This window comes from Coloeus monedula (assembly GCF_965178545.1).
Source record: "Coloeus monedula genome assembly, chromosome: 3".
In the NCBI taxonomy this organism is placed as follows: domain Eukaryota; kingdom Metazoa; phylum Chordata; class Aves; order Passeriformes; family Corvidae; genus Coloeus; species Coloeus monedula.
Window position 1 is genome coordinate 79,873,901 of NC_138783.1, and position 20,462 is coordinate 79,894,362.

General features: G+C 38.4%; 1 protein-coding gene across 1 annotated transcript in view; it reads left to right on the forward strand.

Annotated features, from left to right (window-relative positions):
* UBAC2 (UBA domain containing 2) overlaps positions 1 to 18,488 on the forward strand; it is an 89,770-nt gene extending 71,282 nt beyond the window's left edge. Inside the window, exons 7-9 of the mRNA XM_082278188.1 lie at positions 382 to 627; positions 13,554 to 13,676; positions 16,984 to 18,488. Of these exons, the coding sequence (XP_082134314.1) occupies positions 382 to 627; positions 13,554 to 13,676; positions 16,984 to 17,091 (477 nt within the window). The 3' untranslated portion in view covers positions 17,092 to 18,488. The remainder of the gene's footprint in view (positions 1 to 381; positions 628 to 13,553; positions 13,677 to 16,983) is intronic.
* The last annotated feature ends 1,974 nt before the right edge of the window (positions 18,489 to 20,462 follow it).

Consider the following 20,462-nt stretch of genomic DNA (forward strand, 5'->3'; position numbering starts at 1 on the left):
TCTTCTCAGGTCAGCATGCAGCATACCCTGACCAGCTCTTTTACTAGAAATTAAAATTTTATTTGAATTTTGACCAGTTTTAGAAAGGGTCACTTGGCTTGGGCTCAAATTCTGAAACAAACAAAAAACCCCATGCAACTTTATGAGTCACAGGCAATGCACCACACAGATTTTAAAAAGCAATAGTTTGTAGTTGTAGGGAAGTAAAGAAATCCCCTGTTCGTTCTCTGATTCTTGACTGAGAACTGTGAGTAAATACAGTAAAAGTGCTTTAAAAACCAGAAAGACCAACTGTTACCTGCAGCCAAATTCAAAGTAAATGTGGTGTATTTAAGTTCTTTGGTTTTCAGGGTTTTTTTAACATTTCGTTTTTGATTTCAGCTTTCTGGGATTTGCTACAATAGCAGTATCTTAAAAGTTCATCAAATTCTTTGTGTACCCAGATGGGTAGCAAAGATATTTTCTTGGACTCTTGAACCAGTCTTCTCATCTTCGGAACCAACGAATGAAGTTCGAGTGGGAATGGGAGCAACAGTTGACATCCAGAGGCAGCAGAGGATGGAGCTACTGGATCGTCAAATCATGATGTCTCAGGTTGCCCAAATGAGGCGGCAAAGACAGCAGCAGGTATTGCTATACATTCTTTAAGGATTATATTGTTGTAAGAAATATACTTCTTTGCTTCATAGATGTTCCTGTTTCTTAAAAAGAATGTATTTTAAAATCTTTCTCCATCTTTCATACACTGTTGTACTGCTGATAGCCGTTTAAGTGGTTTATATAGCTTTATATGTTAAAACTGCTTCACAAGATGTGAGCAGAATGCCAGACAGTTTCATGGGGATATCAGTACTCCTGGCATTCTGTCACCAAAAATGAGGCTGAAGGGTAAAGTGATTGCTTCTTGGTGGTCTTTAATGAAAGACATTGTGTAAAGTTAGGAAGTCGAAATGCTCCTGACTCTTCTGAGTGTCTGTCTGGTTAGCATCATTTTCAGAGAGGTTGAAAATTTTTTATGGAATTCCTGTGTTTGTAGGTGTATAGGTTGTTTCTTAAGGGCAGAAATTAAATTCTCTAACCTGCAGAGGCAAACCACAAGGGACTTGCCGTTTGCCACGTTTAATGCTCTTGGTTTATTTCCTTATTGAACAGAAGAGTCTTTATTTTCTCTGTTTTATACAAACCAACAAATGCAGATATTCTCAGACTTCGTGTTGCAGGGCAGTAAAACAAGGCAGGTGGTGTCTCAAATCCTGTATCTTAGATGCGTTACTTAGGTGTATATGTTACTAGCAGACAGCATGGGCCTTACCTTGCCATGTGAGAACTTGTATTGCTCGTAATTTATTTACAGCCTAGCAATTTCAAGTCTTCAGTGAGTTTTCTTTGCCTGAAACACAGCTCTGTACTGATACATGAGTTCTTCTTGTGTTTGGGATAGTGTAGTGTGAATAGGTATAGCTGTGTTACCCTTAACGCATTATCGGAATTAGAGGTGTGATGGCATAAAGCTTTGACCTGCAACTGGAGTATGAATCTTTGTCTCCAGTCCCTGATAACATCATTCTGGTTTTCTTGTTTCCTTAACATTTCAATATGATGAAATTGTTCCTCAAGCAGGAACTTCTAAACTACTTTTCTCTATTCCTATTAAAATGCGAATCAGTTTTAACATAAGAACTGAACTAGAAATTACTCAATTCTTGAATGTTGCCATTGTAATAGCAAATGAATTTGAAGTGTATGTTGGGCTACAAGTATCTGGGAAGAATGAAGTCAGGTTTCTTCAGATGTGAGAAAGAAGCCATTTCCAGTTATGAGGGACAGTCTTTCTAATATATCTTTAATTACAAAAAGTGGTAAATAAGTTCAGAACTGTAAATGATAAAAGAACGGTTGATAACATTTTCCTCTCATCGTGTCCTTTCCCTAGGCTATGAACAGTGAAAGTGGAAAAATGTCTTTTCATGTTTGACTTCAAATAGAATTCTTTAAAAAGGTTGGAGGGGTTTGACTAAAATGCGGGAACACTGTTTGAACATCAGTAAGATGCTTCCCTTTACAAGTTGCTGAAACACTTTCAAGTTACCTTTATGTTTAGCTTTTAACTTGAGCACAGCATTTATTTGACTAGTAGTGCTAACCTGTGAAACCAGCAATCAGAAGGCAATAGGATCAATGTATGAGTGTTTCATAGAGGCTCTTCAGAAAAGGTATGTCATGAAAGTTTTTCACCCACCTGGTGTTTTTTAATGACTCACTCACAGAATTTACTGGTCATCAACTAAATCAGAAAAAGCATCACTCGCAAATGTTGCTGTGTAGTGGTAAAAATGAAAAGCAGACTGTTTTCTATCTCAAAATAATATTTGAAAAGTTGAAAACCATTTTCTGGATTGCTATACTTGGGCAATTCTTTTGTCTTTAGAGATTTGGCAAGGTGTAATTTGAAGACAGTGGAGCGGAACGGATCATGCTACAGATGAAACGAATTTAGATGATAATTTTACCTGTGGGAGGAAAGCTGATAAAGAGTACAGATCAGTTTCTTAGACAGTTTTTTTGTGGAATTCAGATAATAAAAGTTGTGAAGTATGTCAGTCATCAGATAGGGCTTTGAATTATATTCTGGGTAAATGTGTGGATTTCTGAAGTCCCAGTATGCTGTCTGTACGTAGTGTGCCATGGGTGAGATAAATTAACACTTTCTCTCACACTTTCCACTTCGCTTGGTGAGGGAAGTGAACTTTAACTTTCCTCTATATGCCATAGTGCAACGATTTTGTTCAGCTGCCTCTTGAGAAGGTGCTCTGCTCATTCCTCCCACTCCTTTACTCTTCAGTTCATCTGTTTGAGAAATGAGACAATGCAGTTTCCCTGGATGTTGGTAGCATTATGGAAGGAGAAGATCAGTGCTTTTAATGGGGCTCCATTGTCTGTGCAATGTTGGCAAACTCTCATAAGGGAGGCCCCTCTCTTAAATAGATGCTTTTTGTAGTAAGTTTATTCTTTGAGTCTTCGCAAGAAATTCTGAAGAACGTGAGCCTGACAGGTTATGCAAACCAACATAAAAAAATTAAAATTAAAAAATAAATAAATAAACCAAAAGGGGGGGGGGGGGAACTGGGGGGAAAAGCCTTTCTCAGAAGTTGTTTATAGTGTACCTCTATGATACTGATATGTAAATAATTTTTTTTTTCCTGCTGTTCACTAAGCCTTTTTATCCAAAGCAGAGTTCACTTTGGATGCTTTCTACAAAAAACCAAAAAGCAAGGAACAGTCACCCCAGAATTTCTTTGCTGTCAATTCTTTGAGCTTTACCTTTCCCAGTCTTTTTCTAGCTGAAATGTTCTGGTCTGGAGGAACCTGAAGCATGGAACTGCATGTGTGGGTGCTGGGTTGTCAAACACCTGTGACTTCGATGAGTAGATTGAGTGTGTGGTAGAATTTGAAAATAAACCCACCAAGTTCATTACTTGATGTACCTCATTTTAGCTCTCAAATACTCAGTGGCACTGTGTCTGAATATGTTGCTAGAAACTGTTACATTGATAGTTTCTCAGGGGAGTGTGGTTAAATGGTGACTGGATTTTGTGTTGGTTTCTAGTTGCTGTGGATACAGCCCTTAAATGCGTCATAGTGTTCATCTAGAAAACTTTCTAGATCTTACTGTGTTCTTTGTTTTCTCCTGTGGATATTGCTGAGAAATTATGATCTTGTCCCAAATGAATTACTTAGCATCACCTACATTCACCTTTAAAGGCAGTGAATAAAATGTGTGCCATATGTATTCATTCTCTAAAAAAATACTAGCTTGCCATTTTGTTACTGCTTTTAAAACTTCACTTTCTTAGTTCTTTTCTTTCACACTCTTTTGTCTGTCCTACTTTGTAAATAGTTTGTCCTGTTTTTCTTTTTTTCCCATTATCTGATCTCCTGTTTCCCTTCATACTGTCACATTTTCATTCCTCACTATGCCATTTTCCTCCCACATTTTTGTCACCTCTTTACCTTCACGTCTCTTGTTTCCTATACTTTGTATTTGCTCCTATACAAAATGCTTCTTCACTTTGGGGGAAGTTCTCTCCCGCCATGTCTTACCACCAGTAATCATTTGCTATTTTTTCCTTTTGACACTGTAATATTGTTAAAAATTTTGGTTGTCCTCTCCTGATGTTTCTATTTCTAGGTCTCTTTCATTTCCCAGCATTTTTCTAAAGTTTATCTTTCTGTAACCCAAATAAAACCCTGATGGGAAAAGGGAAGCAACTGCTGCATCTGTGCACCAGTGTGGGTATCAAGGAGTCAACTTGACTTTCACTTCCCATTGAGAATCTTGGAGGGAGGCTGGCAGATACCCAAACTGCGAATAGATAGGGAAGATTCCGTGCCTAGGTGGTATTGGCTACACTGATGTCACTACAGACAGTTATGTGGAAGGTGGTGGAAGTGCCTTCTGTTGGCACTAAATACAACTTCTTTGAGCACTCCTCCCTGTGCCCATTTGGGATGGATGGTGTATCAACGTCAGTCCCTTCATCTTGAAAAAATAGGGTTTTTATCCCCAGAGCATTTTTGCTGAGCATATTAAAGACATGGTATTGCCTTCTTCTTGGCTTCTCTTAAGTGTCTTGGGTCAGGGAAGAGCTTCACCAGGTTGCTCCAGACTGCAGCAAACCTACAGCCACATATGAAAATCTTCATTTCACTAGCTCTCTTTCTACCCTATAGTCCACTTTAAGCTTATGTTGTCTTTTCCTTCCTGTCTTTTTGTTCTTCTCTTCCAGCTGCCGTTAATTTTCACTGAGGCCAGACTCTCCTTAGATTCATACCACATGGTATCTCATATGTATATCTCATCTTCATCATATAGGAGATTCTGCTGCTTGCAAAGACTTGTCTCCTATAACAAAGGGACTTCCTCTAATTGTTCATTCATTAGATGTCTTTCTCCTGGGAGACTGGAGACATGTTCTGTGGGGAGGCACACTGAGTGTCTTTATTGTTATGGGGAGCCTCATATCCTGAGCGATTTGCAAGTTTCATCTTTTATCAACTATGGACTGTGAGACTAGATTGGTAATTTACCTTCCGGTTATATCTAAGCAATAAACTCCTGACCTTGGAAAAATAATAGATTAGTGGAGCAAAGATTTTCCTGGCTCAAGAATTCTTCCTCAGGAATGTTATCCTCATTCATGATGGTAGAAAAAAAATCCCCCAGTGAATATGCTCCCAGACAGTTCAATTCTGCTTTCTCAAAGTGAAGAACCAGACCCAGGCATATTCTTTAGCTCTCCTACTGGCACTTCAATGAGGTGGCACTTCAATGAAGTCTTCTTGAATAACTTCACAAGTCTGAGTACCAACAAGAAGTCCTTCAAACAGATATTTTGAACCGTGAAGACCTTCTGCAACCTTTATACATTGCCAAGTCCATGAAAACCCTTGCTCTCACAGCCAGGACTTTGGATGGAACCAGCTATTCCATTTTGTTCCACAAATGTATGTATCATTGTCAGGAAGGAAACTACCAGACTGGCTTACCTGAATAAATGAGTGAGACTTTCAACCGAGTGTCACACAGTCTTTTTCTCTAATTATGTTTCCATTCCAATCAGTCTGTGTTACCTAAGGCTTCTTTGGGGTTTTCTGACACATTTGAATAGAAGCTGCCTTTAGCAACACTTCCATAAACCCCAAAGACAATGATACACAGGGTACCAATAGGATAAAAAAGCTTTTGTGCCCAGACTCATGGGATGTGTGTGCACAGGATTTGATATCATATTTGTAAAGAATTGTATTAAGCAGTGAGTGATTTACAGATTCATTTCAGCCCATGAATGAAGCTTGTATGCTGCAGCAATAATCACCGTGGATAAATTTAGACTCAGTATTCCATCACTCTTCCTTTCCTCTGCATGCCAATGTACACATGTTGACATATTTTGAAATAACAGACAGCTTCCATTTTTATAGAGAAAACAATATTTTCCTTCAGACCTGTGTCTTGAACTCATCCTTTGCTTTTTTTGCACTCTTCTGACATTTTCAAGCCTTGATTATTCTCTGTAATTGTTTAATACTATTTTCTTTGTGTTGAAAATAAACTTGGATTTATTTCAAACTTTTATTTGGTGTAAAAACTGCATATGCTACTGATGTTGGCATGCCCAAACTCTGGTTTTTAACTGTTTCATGTTAATAATGTATTTGCAGCAACCGATAACCCACTGCTATTTAGACATTCTGGATTATTTTGGTGTATAACTTTTTCCATGGATTCTAGGTGTGAAATTAAAAGCATTGAATTTCCAGAGTCCTGATCCAGGTAATGAGCAGTTTATGACTATTTCCTCTACAGACTACCACAGAAACTTCAGGTTTCTGTCTTTTTTATGGAAGTTGGCCATTCCACGAGCTGACAGACAGTAGAGCTAACAGATACTAGTACAAGTAGAATAAGCTGAGTGTGTCTCATTAACAGCCAGCTGTCTCAATCACAAGCTTGACTTTATCTCCTACTCATTAGTAGCACCCTGCTCATATATTGAACAATCCTTTTTTCTCTTGGACTGGAATTACGAAATTATCTTTCTTTCTGACTCAACTTTTGAGCTATAGCCTATGAATTTGGATTAATATTTGTAATCAGCTTCCCTAGAGAAGCAGTGGTTGGACAACTTTCTAGAGCAAAACACTGTTTTATTTCAAAGCAAATAAATTGTTTGAGAAATAGAGTATGTTTATTCTCCGATGAGATTGGTCTATATTGCCTTCCTCTGGGAATTTATCTTGAGGCAATTTCTTTTAAAAAAGCTCATGGCATACAAACTTCCCCAGGCATTTCCAAAATATTTAATTCACTGTTGTTGGATCAAGTTCTGTTTACAGAAGGCAGGGGTTTTTTAGGTGTACCTGTCCCTTCATTTCTAATAAACATGGGGCAAATAAGGCATCTGTTTTGGGGGCATCTGTTTCTTTGATTATTGGGTACCAGGGCTTCTTCTGTTGTCCTTGCAACGTGTACTCAGAGAGTCTTGATGGACCATTTCTTCTTCTAGAGTGTCATTTTCTGCAGTATGTAGTAAAAAAGAAGCCTGTGGTTCAGATAGTACATGGTCCTACTTAACATTCAGGTTTTCTGGTTTGAACTCTGATACTCGCACGTAACAACTGCAAGCTGGTTCCACCCCTTGTTCCTTAATGTGCTGCTGTGGTGGCTTCAGCCCAGCCAGCAACTAAGCACCAAACAGCCACTCTCACCTCCCCCTGCCACCCTGGTGGAGTGGTGAGGAGAATCAAAACTAGGTTGAGATAAGAGCAGTGTAATAATTGAAAAGAAGTAAAATATAGTAGCAGTAGTAGTAACAATAGTAATAGTAATAGTAGTAATAATAATAATAATAAAAAGAAATACAAACCAAACAAGTGATGCACAATACAGTTGCTCACCACCAGCTGACAGAGGCCAGACCCCATTCCCTAACCTGGACTGGCCTTTTGGTTAACTCCCACAGTTTAGATATTGGGCATGGTGTTCTATGGTGTGGAATGTCCTTTTGTTCAGTTCAGGTCACCTGTCCCAGCTATGCAACTTCCAGCTTTTTTTAGTTTGCATCGTCACTGGCAGAGCATGAGACACACAAAAAATAGTCCTTGACTTAAGATACATACAGCTTAGCAAACCCCAAAATGTCAGTGTGTTACCAACATTATACTGAATCCAAAACACAGCACTACCAACTACTGAGAAGAAATTAACTCTATCCCAGCTGAAATCAGGACAGATACCTTAAGAGGCACTATAGGTGCAAAGTGTTGCATATGACACCTTGTATATTGACTTTGAGATGTCAACAAATGGAAGCTACTCCTATTTGCAGCCCAAGACAACTGGAACCTTTACATCCCAAAATGGAATGCTGATCTGTTTCCCTATGTCATCACAGACTAGCCTTTTATATAGTCAGGTATGTGTTTATGTAGTATTTTGAAGAATTTGGGTTTGAGTTTCCTCTGTGCCCAGAGTTTGTTATTTCAGCTTGTGAAATCAAAACAATTTTAGAATTCTGATGTCTCACTTTGGTTTCATTCTCTCCTTATTCCTTGTTACTCTTTGAAAAGGTTTTTGCACAGGAGGTGAGTGAAGAATTATCTGTCTAATCATCATGCTTTAATACCAGTTCAGTGTCACTAGTCCACATCCAAAGAGCCATGTGATAAGAATTAGAACTGACTGTTTTGTGCAAAATGTCTAAAACAGAGCTGAAATTATTTCCTCAAGTACAGACTCCATGTTCATGCTGGTGGACCTGCCTTCAGCATTTGAAACACTGGACACCCCCAGTGTCATGCCAGTGCTGAAATCCTTCCATTGTCTCTCAGGCAGCTTCAGGAGCCAGATTAAGGTGTTCCTTCTAGATTTCAAAGGAAATAGCTGATCAAGCTTCAGAAAAGACCACATGTGGATTTCTGAACTTCTGTGACACATGAGCTCCTCAGGGACAATGCAGGCATCAAAGTTCAGGATGCAGAAAATAAGAGCTGGAGACAGAGCCTTTTGGCTGAATAGACTTGTCTGTAGGATAAATTTCCAGAGAAATTCGAATATCATTAGAAATTGCTGGAGTGCTTTACTTGGTGAAAAATTCTTTCCGTCATTAGGAACAGTGCTTAGAACACTAATACTGTTATGTTTCTACCCCCTTTCAAAAGAGGGAAGTTATTAAAGTAAAAGGAAAACAAAACAAAAAAAATTCTTCCCAAACAACCAAAAAACAGAAGAGTTTTAAACCTCACGAAAAGAGGCAGGCTTGACTTTTAGTAAGTGTACTGGAAATTTCACCATTTTAATCTCTTATGCAATGTTTAGAGCAGCAGATATCATGTCATCCAAGGGTATGCTTTTTTTTTTGTTTTGTTTATATCATCAGTATGTGAACTTTGGAGTCAATACATTGTTGAAAAATCTATACCAGAAAAGCAAGTCGATGTTTCTTGTTTCCAGTATATTTTTTAATGAAGCTTTATATGAAAAAAAGTGAGACAATATTTATGTCTTTATCAAGTAAAGGCTTCTATACAGAACGGAATGTTTTACAAATGTTACTTTCTTCACAAAGGTGAAATGCAAAGCAATTTCCTTTTTCTTTTTTTTCACTGCGGTTGTTGTGTCAAAAAAAGGTGAATAGGACATATATCAGGAGGTGCTTCCTGTTTGTGCAGATGACAAGCTGGCATTAACCATCTACAGGAGATAACATTATCAAAATATCTTAGCCACATGCATCACTTTCAAGAGGATTTTTATAAAGCATTTTCTTTCATTTCTTTTGAAATTAGTCTAATGAAAATATATACATATCTGAAAGCTACATAACTGGATATTTGTTAATTGTCCGTAATACAATACTTTTATTTGTCAAACTTTGGATAAGAAGTGCTTTTGCAAAATATGCCATGGCAGGTGTGTACGTGGGAAACAGGTTGAGCTGTTTCTCAAAACAGAGAGGGAGGAGATTATGTGAAAAGAAATGGCAATAACTAGGGGTTTAGTATGCTGTACAATCAAAGACATTTGCTAGCTCTAGATATTTCTTCCTTATGCTGTAGGAAAGGAGGATACTTCTTTCTTGTCCCAGAATTGTCCCAGGCACCATTAAAAGAAAAAAAATAACAACCCAAATTAAAAAAAAAAATCAAGGATGTGACCTAGAAAGGCACAGCTTCTGTATGTAAAGCCTTGGCAGCTATCCAAGATGAAATCATCAATATGGTATTTCCTTAAAACCTTTTCTGTAATGAAGAGCTGCTATTTTCCCATTCCTTTAGTCCAGTCCATTCTTAAATCTCATTCTTTGGTCACCTAAACTTGTGACGAATTTGTTGTCTTCCTGTAACGGAAGTTCCAACATCACCAGTGTTCTCCTAATCCACTTCCAGTAGTGATTTATGAGAGACCAGTAAAATTATTTCCTTGGTATGTTTGTTTCCTATCAGGCAGTAACGAAGAACTTAAAATCAACTGATTCACCCAGTCTGCGCTGCTAAACCGAAGGAAACTTCAGAATTTTCCTACAGTTAAAAAATTACAGCATAGGATTAAAGGAGGAAGAAGGGCTTATAGGCCTTTCTTAGGTTTGTCTTGTCACCCTTCTAGTCAAATAATTAAAGAAGCGGTGCTTTTGTCAAGTCTTTTTCCTGATGGCATTTTGAAGACGAAGTTGCGACAGAGGTAAGGGCTGGGCCCCCAATTATGCACAGTATTTTTGTGAATCATAGTCTAGAATTTTTCAGTGCTTCTCATTCTCTAGCAGTGCAGCTGCACTGGCTGCTCCCCATCACCAAAGATCAGGACCATAAAAATGTTGCCTGAGATAATCTCAGTGCAAGATATGCCAAGTCTGTCAGTTGTGAAATCTGGCTCTGGATGTAAGAGGTTTAATGCATCCTCCTTACCTTGTCCCAGGTCATGTTAAGTCCCAGCCCCCAAACCAATGTAGTGTTAAACTTAATTTTTTTTATAACAAACTGCAAACTGGAATCACAGAAGAACTGCATGGACTTCACTAAATGGATTCAACTGGCACACACTTGCCACTGAAAGTGCTGCTCAGGAAAGGAGCTTACATAGTGGACCCTTGAGCATCCCCACTGCTTATTGTTTTGGACCACTCTAGAGAGCTCTGTTATCTGAGGCAAGGCGCCTGTGGAGAGTGAGCAGATTGGTGTGAGCTCCTCTGTGCTGTTGGGTGCTGATGCTGAGAGTCAAGTATAATGTGAAATGCTTAGATATGGTTTGCTGATTCCCCAGGAGGGACTCTCAGATGGTTTAGAAGCATCACTTACATAAATTAATCAGATTGGATATCTTCCTGTGACATCTTCCTGATTTCTCACAGGCAGGTGTAGTAGCACACTGTAAAACCACTGCAGTACAGAAATGATAATAAAATTATGAAGAGGAGGTCTGCAAACTAATTTCTGTGAGGCAAGAAGGAATATTGGTCTGGAAATTTCCTTCTGTGCATTTTTATAACTGGAATATGCGATATTTACTGAATGTTAAGACATTATTTGGTGCTTGATTTGGCTCAATTTAAACCAGATCTTCATGTATTTCTGCTGTGATAGTTAAGGTTGTCTGAAGGTCTTTGTACAGTCACCATCCATACTGTAAATCCATAGCCTTGATCTCCATCTTCTGTGGATTTAAGATGTTAGCTGCACTTCCCAGTTTTTCCTTACCTTTATGAGATTGACCACATTACCAGTCCCATAGTTCCTGCTGCAGTAAACCTTCAAAACTAGATAGTTATATTTGTAAGGAAGCTGCAGTTCTTATTGAAAATAATGAATTCTGTGTATGTTAATGCAAACTGTATTGTAAGCTTAAGGCAAGGAAATAGACAAGTCTGTCTGTAGTGTTACGTGACAGAGCACAGGACAGGGAGGGTGCAAAACCAAACTGGAATAGGTAGCTCAGTATTGAAACTCAGGGCACTGCTGGAAAGGTACATTTATTTCAGTCTTCAGGCACACTGGATTAAAGGTAAATTCATGTTTATTGTAGATTTTATATTTGATATTCATTATTCTGTATGACTTACAGTGCTTCAAAGGAATGTGTCATAGTCCTGTTAGTATTTTTACCCATTCAGTGTGAATGACTTGCGGCAGCATTACTTTCTCCATCTCTAAGTAATAAAAACAGGTAAAGCAATGTTAGTGCAGTGTTCTTGCTGAACTCTAGAGCTTAGTAGACTGTGAGAAATTCAAAGTTTGTTAATTAAAACTCAACATAATTCTGAGTTACAGGAAATTATAGGTGGGGAAGTACATGATGTGATTTCCCAAGACTGCAAGGTAGTGCAGTGGTGTCAGTAGAAGATCTGAGATCCTTCTTTCTCCTTAGGCTTACTCTCCAAACCAGTTCTCCTTTTTACTACACTGTGCTGTTTGACTAACATGAGACTTACACAGAATCCTTTGATCAAAACCTCATGAATGTTAAGCAAATGTTTTATACAGTATGGGAAATGTAGACACATATTTTTTTAAATTCAAATTCATTAACAGTGGAATCTATGTCTTGAAAACAGGTGATGGCTTCTGGTTATTTCACCTCTTGACAGGGAAAAATGTACTCTAGTATAGAAGGGACTAGAACATTTCTCAAGCTGGTGTTTCAAATCTTATGATTCTTCAAATGCTTTTTTAAGTGTGCAATTGTACTGCCCCCTGTGGTGTCTGGGCTGGTCGGGTCTCCTCTGGAGAGCAAGGAAGGAAACAAAGGAAAGGGCAGGAATGCTAATTTTTTTTTTTTTTTTTTTTTTTTTTTTTTTTTTTTTTTTTTTTTGTGGTCTAGGAGCATATTTAGCTGTTGCTGATCTGATTGAGCAGAGGGGATTTAATGCTTTAAGGGTATATAAAGGCAGGAAGAGCACTCTGAGAGAAGAAAAGAAAAAACTCTTGTAAGAGGAAGGCCTGAGAAACAATGTTACAGAACTAAAATAGAGCAACTAGAGGAAGGAAGGCCATGTCCTATATATACAGAAAAGGAAGGGGGGATCTTCTCCATAGTAACGAGGGGAGCAGAGGTGGAGGAAAAGGACAACATAAACTGCAAAAGAAGTTTGAACAAACTATGGAAAAGAGAGATTGGGTTTGCTCTTACCTGCTCACAGGATCTGTGGGCTTTGTATGATACAAAATCCCTTCAAAAATGTTTTTTTAAGCTGATGAAATGAGGATTCATGATTTCTAGACAATTATAAATCTTGTACTTTAGTATTTCCTCTTTATGTTCCAAATGTCTTACTATTACAGGAGTTGAAGCTTGGTTGTTAAGAGAAAGTTTCGGTTCTGTGATTTGCACAGTACCTATGTTACTGCTGTGTATTTGCATTATTACTATGTAGTTAACAAGATGTTTTGGCACTGGAACATGGCCAGAGTTTGCAACAATATTTAATACACAGAAGTTAGGTAAATGTGGTGGGTCTGTAAGTCACACTGCTGTTACAGGAGTAGTCACTTGCATGGAAGTCACAGGTGTCCTGAAGGTTGGGTTTGTTTTAAGTTTCCTGATGTGATTTTGCTGATGCACTGAGAAGCCCCTTTTCCTTTTTCCCCTCACTTATTTCTTGCACTCTTTTTCCCTGGTTAACTCCAGTATCAATCTTGCAAAGTATTTGCAAGATCTGCTATTGCACCTCTTGCCAAGCAAACACCTGTTAGTAAAGACAGCTGTCTTTTAGCCTCAAAAACCTAGCACTGTACGAAACCAGATCTATCCCAATGGATGTGAAACATCCTTTCCTCCTTCTGTTGGCACTTTTCCTTAGTTTGCTATGATTACATCAATTAACTAATAAAGCAGTAACCAGTCCAATTTTTGCTTCATAAGAGACTATAGCAGTTTTTGTTGTTTAAAATAAAGTGCCTTACTTAAAAATCTGCCTTTGTATTATGTGGTGTGGATGATCTTTTTGTTTAAAATGCTTGTAGTTCTTTTTGCAAAGACTGACAGCAGTGTCTGCTTTCAGGGTGGAATGATTAACTGGAATAGACTGTTTCCTCCTTTACGTCATAGACATAATGCGAATTATCAAGATCATCGCCCGTCTGAACAAGGCATACCTCCACCTACTGAGGTTTCTGAAGAGCAGGTAAACACTTTGTATTTTAAAATGGCATTAAAAACGGTTGGGAATTAACTTTACTAATTTTTTATCATCTGTTTATACAGTTTCTCTAGCAGTTTCTATTGCAGCACAAATTAAAATAAAAGGTAATGGTCGCAATACAGAGACAGCGTATTGTCAGTACCATCCAAACCAGAGTGACAGAGCTACTGGGGATTTTCTGCTTTTATGTGTTACTGTTTGTAATTTATATTTAAAGATGTGATTGTTTCAGTAGTGGAAACTACTCAAATCTGATAAAAATAAATTTTCAAAGAAAGAAGAATGATAAATAGATTTCATTATTTGTCATGTAGACATCATCTTCGCTGAAGTCCTCAGCTTAAGTTTCCAATTCAGTCATTTTGGTTTTTTTGAAATAAAAATGTTATGCCAGCGGTGGACTGCAAAACACACTCAGGCTAAAACTTGGATGTTTCCCTCAATAATGTGGTCGACTGATTCCTTATACTGATGCCACAGAGGAATTCATGTCCTTTCTATCAAGTATAGATTTAGACTTCTAGACTTTTGTTGATAGTTTTATTCTCAGAAGTAACAATTATTTTCTCAGAAATTTAAGAATTTAAGATTAGTCTTATTCCTGCATGCAGGATTTATTGCATACAGTCAAATTCTCCAGGTTGTAGCCTTCCTGCAGTTAGCTGTATTGGCCATTTTATAGTTTAAGGTCTCTGCTACCCTTGAACAAGAGTAGGTTTCTTTCCCTTTTTTCTTTTTTATAAAGAGATAAGTCAACACTTGGTAGCACCACTGTCATTTTAATTTAAACTAAGCTTGTCCCAAACAGAAGTCTTTTCTATGATCTAATTTCTAGCTTTGACTCGATGTTATATTATGTTCAAAATGTTCAAAACTTTTAACTGCACTTTTACTGCAAATCTGCTGGGCTACATCTAAAAGGAAAGAAAAAACCCCAACCCTACAAAAAACTGCCCAAGAACCATCAAAACCCCAACTAACAAACAAAAAACAAAATAAAAACCCCCCACCAAAAAGCACCCTCTGAGACAAAAGCCAGAAACTTAGTTTTGGCTGTTCTGAAAGCCTACTCAGTGCCAGTATGGGATGGATCAAAAGATTTCCTTGCTAGGTTGGCTTACTTACTTGTTTTATTGAGAAATTCTGCTTATGGGGACTTTTATTTTTGGGCTGAAACGAATGAAATAGTTACTGGTCTGACTTATGCTGGATTCTTATCCAAGCCCTTTAGGCCCAGGTTTATGAAAGCAATATACACTTATATTTTCTGATGCATTGAGGATGTAGGGTTCACCTGATTGCTGTCATTTGCAAGGCTCTCTGGTTACCCTACAAAGAAAAAGTCATTAAAGCACCTTTGATTTTTCAGGACTGTACTAATAACAGCACAAGTTGTCTTAATATGGCAGAAATGCAAGGGTTTCATCTCTTCTTCACATTAAAGTTTGTGAGCATTTACAATGCTTTGGGTACAAAACTCTGCATTTCTTGTGGGGTTTTAGCACCTTGAGTTACTGTTGACAGTTATACATCTCTTTTCCCTGGAGCTGGATTCAGTTTCTGTGGTTAAAATATGCTCAGATGAAAAGAGGTTTTTGTTGTTACTATTCCCCATGATGCTTGATGAGTATTTCTGTAAACAGAAACATTACAATTCCATCCACCATTTCTTAAAGTTAGAATTCATAGCAACTGCAGTAAAAAACTTACTTTTGAAATGTGTTTCTGTGGTTAGCTTTTATTCCATTGCCTGCCCTTTTTCTCATAAAAAACACACTCTTAGATGAAAAATAAGAGTTACAGGTTACAAAATAGAGCTTGGACTTAAACTATTGTTGCAGAAGTGTCAAAAGTAACAATTCATTTCTCTCCCTACAAGAAGGTGAGAAAGTGGCACTGATTTGTAAGGCTGGTGTTCTGACAACCAAGGTAGCCATTCTCAAACAAGTTGTGATGGTGTATTTATATTAAGAAAAGGAGGGCCTGTGCCTCCAGGCAAACTTGGCAGCAGTATGCTTCTCAGTAAGTCAACAAAGCAGAGATGACTAAAAATAGTGAAAGTTCTGGAGGTGTCTTAGAGGAAAGAAAAGCAGCTTTTGGTGGCAAGTTTCTTTTAAAAGTACTTTCAGTGCTAGTGCTGCACATTGGTCTTGCACCCTGGGAAGATTCTTCTCGAGATGTGTACAGCCTCTGCTGTGTTCCTGCTCAACTTCACTCTGCTGCTGCAGGCTCACTACAGGCAGAGGAGGGGCAGCAGGATCTCTCTGACAGCTCCTGTAGCCCAGGACTTCCAGGTGGTTCAGGAGCTGTGGTGTCTGGTCATAAGGCCCTTTGAAGCAGGATGAGGAATGCTTTATGCTGCCAGTGGCCACAGTTGATTTTACATTCCCTGCCCTCTCACACCTTTTTAATTAAGATTAATTATAAAAGTGAAGGAGTTATAATAGGACTTTCAGTCATACCAAAGTGAGATTTGTAGATTTTAAATGCACTTTAAATTGGTATTTAACCATAAATTGAATTTGGTTATGCATACATTGCTTTTCTACACGTGCTTTGTATATGTTAACACAGAACACATAGGTTAGGTGTCAAGTACGTGATATTATAAAGAGGGCTGGTTAAGAGGTTATTGATTTAACAAAATCACTGTCTTAATGTGCCCTTTTCCGTGTAATTCTTCCATCAGATGTCACTGATTTTTGCTTTGCCAAAGATTTTTGCAAAAAAAGTGGTTTTTTGAGTATATGTAGAAGCCCTCCAAGAATTTTACTAAACCAATTTAAGTATTGTACTACCTGTATTTTAGGACTAGCTTTAAGGTTTATTAAAAAAACCCCAACACCTGGAACGAATAGTTTTGAGGTTTTTTAATGCCCTCTGGAGAAGTAGGTCTTTTCAAGGAAAAGAGCTGAAGATGTCTGGATAGGTTTTCTCATCTGCCCTATAATTCCATGTTTTGGTCAGTGCTGGTTTCTTGAGATCCTGATCTTGTCGAGAGCAGCAAGCCCCCAGGTCAGACTGTAGTTGTCATGTGCAGTACCACACTTTGGATTTTACTCTTCTTTCAAAACTGGACCAGCCAGGAAAACACAGGTGCGGCATTTTCTGCAATCGGCTTTGAATTAAGTGGCGAAAAGCGATCGTTTCTGTGGCAGCGTTTTGAAGCACACTGTCCCAGATAGGTCTTTGATCAGTGGAAAAGTGATTTCTGACATTACTGACTAATGTGCACACAGTGTGAATAAAACTCTAGCTTTAAAGTGGTGTTACTTTACTTCTTTTCCAGGTCGCACGACTGATGGAAATGGGATTTTCCAGAGGAGATGCTCTAGAAGCTCTGAGGGCTTCAAATAATGACTTAAATGTAGCCACTAATTTTCTACTGCAGCACTGATAGTTTCCTGTGTGAAGGAACTTCACCCGCTGGGTTTGTACATGCCTGGGAGACGATCAAAGCCACCTGCTGGGCAGACGCACCAAGGTCAGCCCTGCAAGAGCGCCGGAAGAGAGGAACGGCTCCACGTGACTGGTGACTCAGAGTGATGTTAAGAAATGATGTGAACTGTTCCCAAGCCTTCGGATCACTTGGTGGTTTCTAGTCTGGTTATCCTTTTCAAAGTAACTTTAGTTTCTACTTGTTACTGGATATCACCTAAATTTATTTTTAAATAAAATAGTTGGGTTTTTTCTTGTAAATCCTTGTTAGACACGTTATCAGACTTAATGACTAGAGAAAAAAACCTCCAACAACAACAACAACTAGATTTACGTGTCAAGAAAAATTGCATTTTCTTCATTCAAAGTCTAATTTGTCTAGATTACATGTTATTTTACAGTACTTGATTTTTTATTACAGTAATAAGAGGTTTGAAGATCATTTTATTTTCAACTCAATAGAGGGTTATGGGACTATTATGTCATTCTTTGCAAAGTTTTATTAATGCCTGTAATATTTTATTTCTCAAATTTCTTTTTGAATAAAAGTTGTCATTCAGCACATAATAGACAGATAGGGTGAGAGAAAATTCCTGTGTGTATGGCAAGCTACGGCAAGTGACCACTGTAAATTGGAATTTTTGCAAAGTGAGTGAATTGCTGTTCAAATACGGGTCATGGAGATACTCACTGGAAGCAATAAAGGTGAATCGAATGATGCAATAAGAGCAGAACTGGAATGACGTGAGTGACTTCCATGGCTGATTCCGAGAGGACTTCTGTAACAATGGATGTATGCGGTGTCCTGTGTGCTGCTTTCATTTCTTTTAAGCTGGCTACATGCTGTCTTATAAGGAAATGATAAAGTCTAACTTTTCTATATATAGTTCTAGTTTTCTAGTGTCGGAGATGAGGATTGTCCTGCATTTGTTGAATCCTCACTGTCTGAAGCAACTTAGTGTTGACCACAGGCTGGAACATTAACTTACAGTGATTGAGGCTGGCGCAGGAGGCAACAGGACGGATGTACCATGCTTGTGCCATTCTGGGTTTGAAGTTTAGATTGATTCCTGAATCAACTTGCTTGGCTTGACTCTCGGAAGTGCTCAGTATCAGCACCTTAGGAGTTGCAGGAGGTGGGGTGGAGAGAGGGGAGCATCTCTATACAACCAACCTGAAGGAATACAAGATTCCAAAGTGCAACTCCGTAAAATCAATCTACACATGTATGTTATGCATTTCAGGTGTGTTTCTGTATGTACTTGTGTGTGTACAGTGTGTGCATATGTGTCTATTTATATACACATGGGCATATTTAATACATACATACATTTAGAATAAGGTATAGGTCATAAGAAGTGTAACAGAGGCAATAACAGGTGCATAGGGGATGTTTTGGAAATCCAGATGAACACTGTGTACCACAGTACAGATCTTTGCAGTCTCATTTGGCCTGGAAAATGTACCAGGAAATTATAGGATAAGATTTAGGGGGAGAGAGAGAGATACTTCTCTTTTCCTTTTTTAATTGACTGATAAAACTGGAAAAAGTCCTTGGGGCATACAAGTCCTTATCCAGAAATTGCATCAAATATGTGCAGCTTTCAGCACATGATAAAGTCTTTAATTCAGTGTTCTGTATGTATTTCTTTGGTATTTTCCAGTGGGTGAGGTAAGGGGTTTTTTGAATGACAGTGTGTTTTCTTGGGCTTTGATCAATCTCCTTCAGGGTCTGGCTTGTTTCTATGATCATATTATTTAGGGAGGGTCTGCTTTTTAATTGAAAGGTTTTGCTTGTGTGAAGCTGAGGTTGTGTGTGTGTGTGTGTGTAGGCCACACTTCTGTACCCAGGGAACTCTGGAAACCTGCTGTCTTGGAAAGCAAAGGATACGTGTAAGAAAAAGAAGTCCTACCATAATTTGTATATGCAGACTAGTTAAATGTTTTGAAACAAGTTTTAGCTTGTTTCAAAGTTTTAACTTTGAAACATGCTGATTCTTCCTTCACAAATATTTTTCCAAAAGTAGCAATAAAGACCAGTGAATTACTTCAGAAATCACATTTTGTCTGTAGGAAATAAAAGTCCACCTATCCCAGGGTAAAAAAACATGCGCCCTTTTCAGACATGTGCCCTTTTCAGACATTGCCCTGCTCTAGGGACAAGCACAAAGAGTATTTATCCCTTGGAATTTTACATGTTGCATGGCATATGGGGTATGTAAGTGAATATTCTCCAAGTGTAAATCCTTTCTTACTGTTGCCTGTACAGGGGATATTCAAATGTCACAGTTGTGTGGGAAATCCCATTTCCCTGGGCATTCTGCTAAACATGGTCAAACATAAGGGGTAAAATGCAGGTCAGTTGGTGATGTCAGTTGAAAACTCCCCTTGACAACTGTGAGAAAAGTTTGTGCTCAAAATGCTTCCAGGGTTGTGATTTCCAAATTAAAAAAAAAAAAAAAAGAAAAAAAAAAGAAGAAGTGGTAAAAGAAGGGGTCTCAGACGCTGCTGAAAACAGTCTGTGTTTCATGCAAGAACCATAGAAGAAAGATTCACACGTTAGAGCTGGAAAACAACTCAGTTTTCACTTAATTGTGAAATTTTCATTACCTGTTTCTGGGAATTTGAGGAGCATGTTCTTCACAGCCTACGCAGGGTTTGTCTGATACAGTTTTGAATGTCTCATCACACAGTTTCTAATCTGTGTGTGACACAAGCCATATTTTTTGGGCATCATGAAGAAGGCAGAATACTTTTCTACATCTTGGATTTTAAATCCTGAGAAAATTCACTCTAGTTCTAGTGAAGCCAAGATTTGATACTTTGAAGTAAAAGCAGCTGCTGCTGTTAAAATTTCCCTACTAGACTGGGAATGTCATCTCGTGAGACAGCAATGGAGTAACTTCTTGGGGACTTTCCTAGACGGTTATGTGACACTGAAATACACCCACAGTGGGGTTGATATTTTTGGAGATCTACCTGACAAGCCACCAGGCTCAGGTTCTCAAGCCTTAATTTTTTGCCAAGATGGAGATTGATTGGTCTCAAGACCTACCAAAACCATTTTCCTCCCTGAAACAAGCGTTAAAGGCTGCCTGTTACTGAGCGAGCCCAGGGACTGTCGCAGCTGGGTCATGCACCGGCCTGTGCTGTCTAGCACTTACCAGTGCCTTTTGGAACCTGTGGTGGAGAAAAGGTCTTGTTCTTCTTGTCTGGAACACAAGAACGAGCCAGAAAAACTTACTGCAAGGTGCTGGGCAAAGGACAACGTTTCTGGCTCTCCTGTTTGTATGTATATGTATATATATGATTATATATATGCATATATGT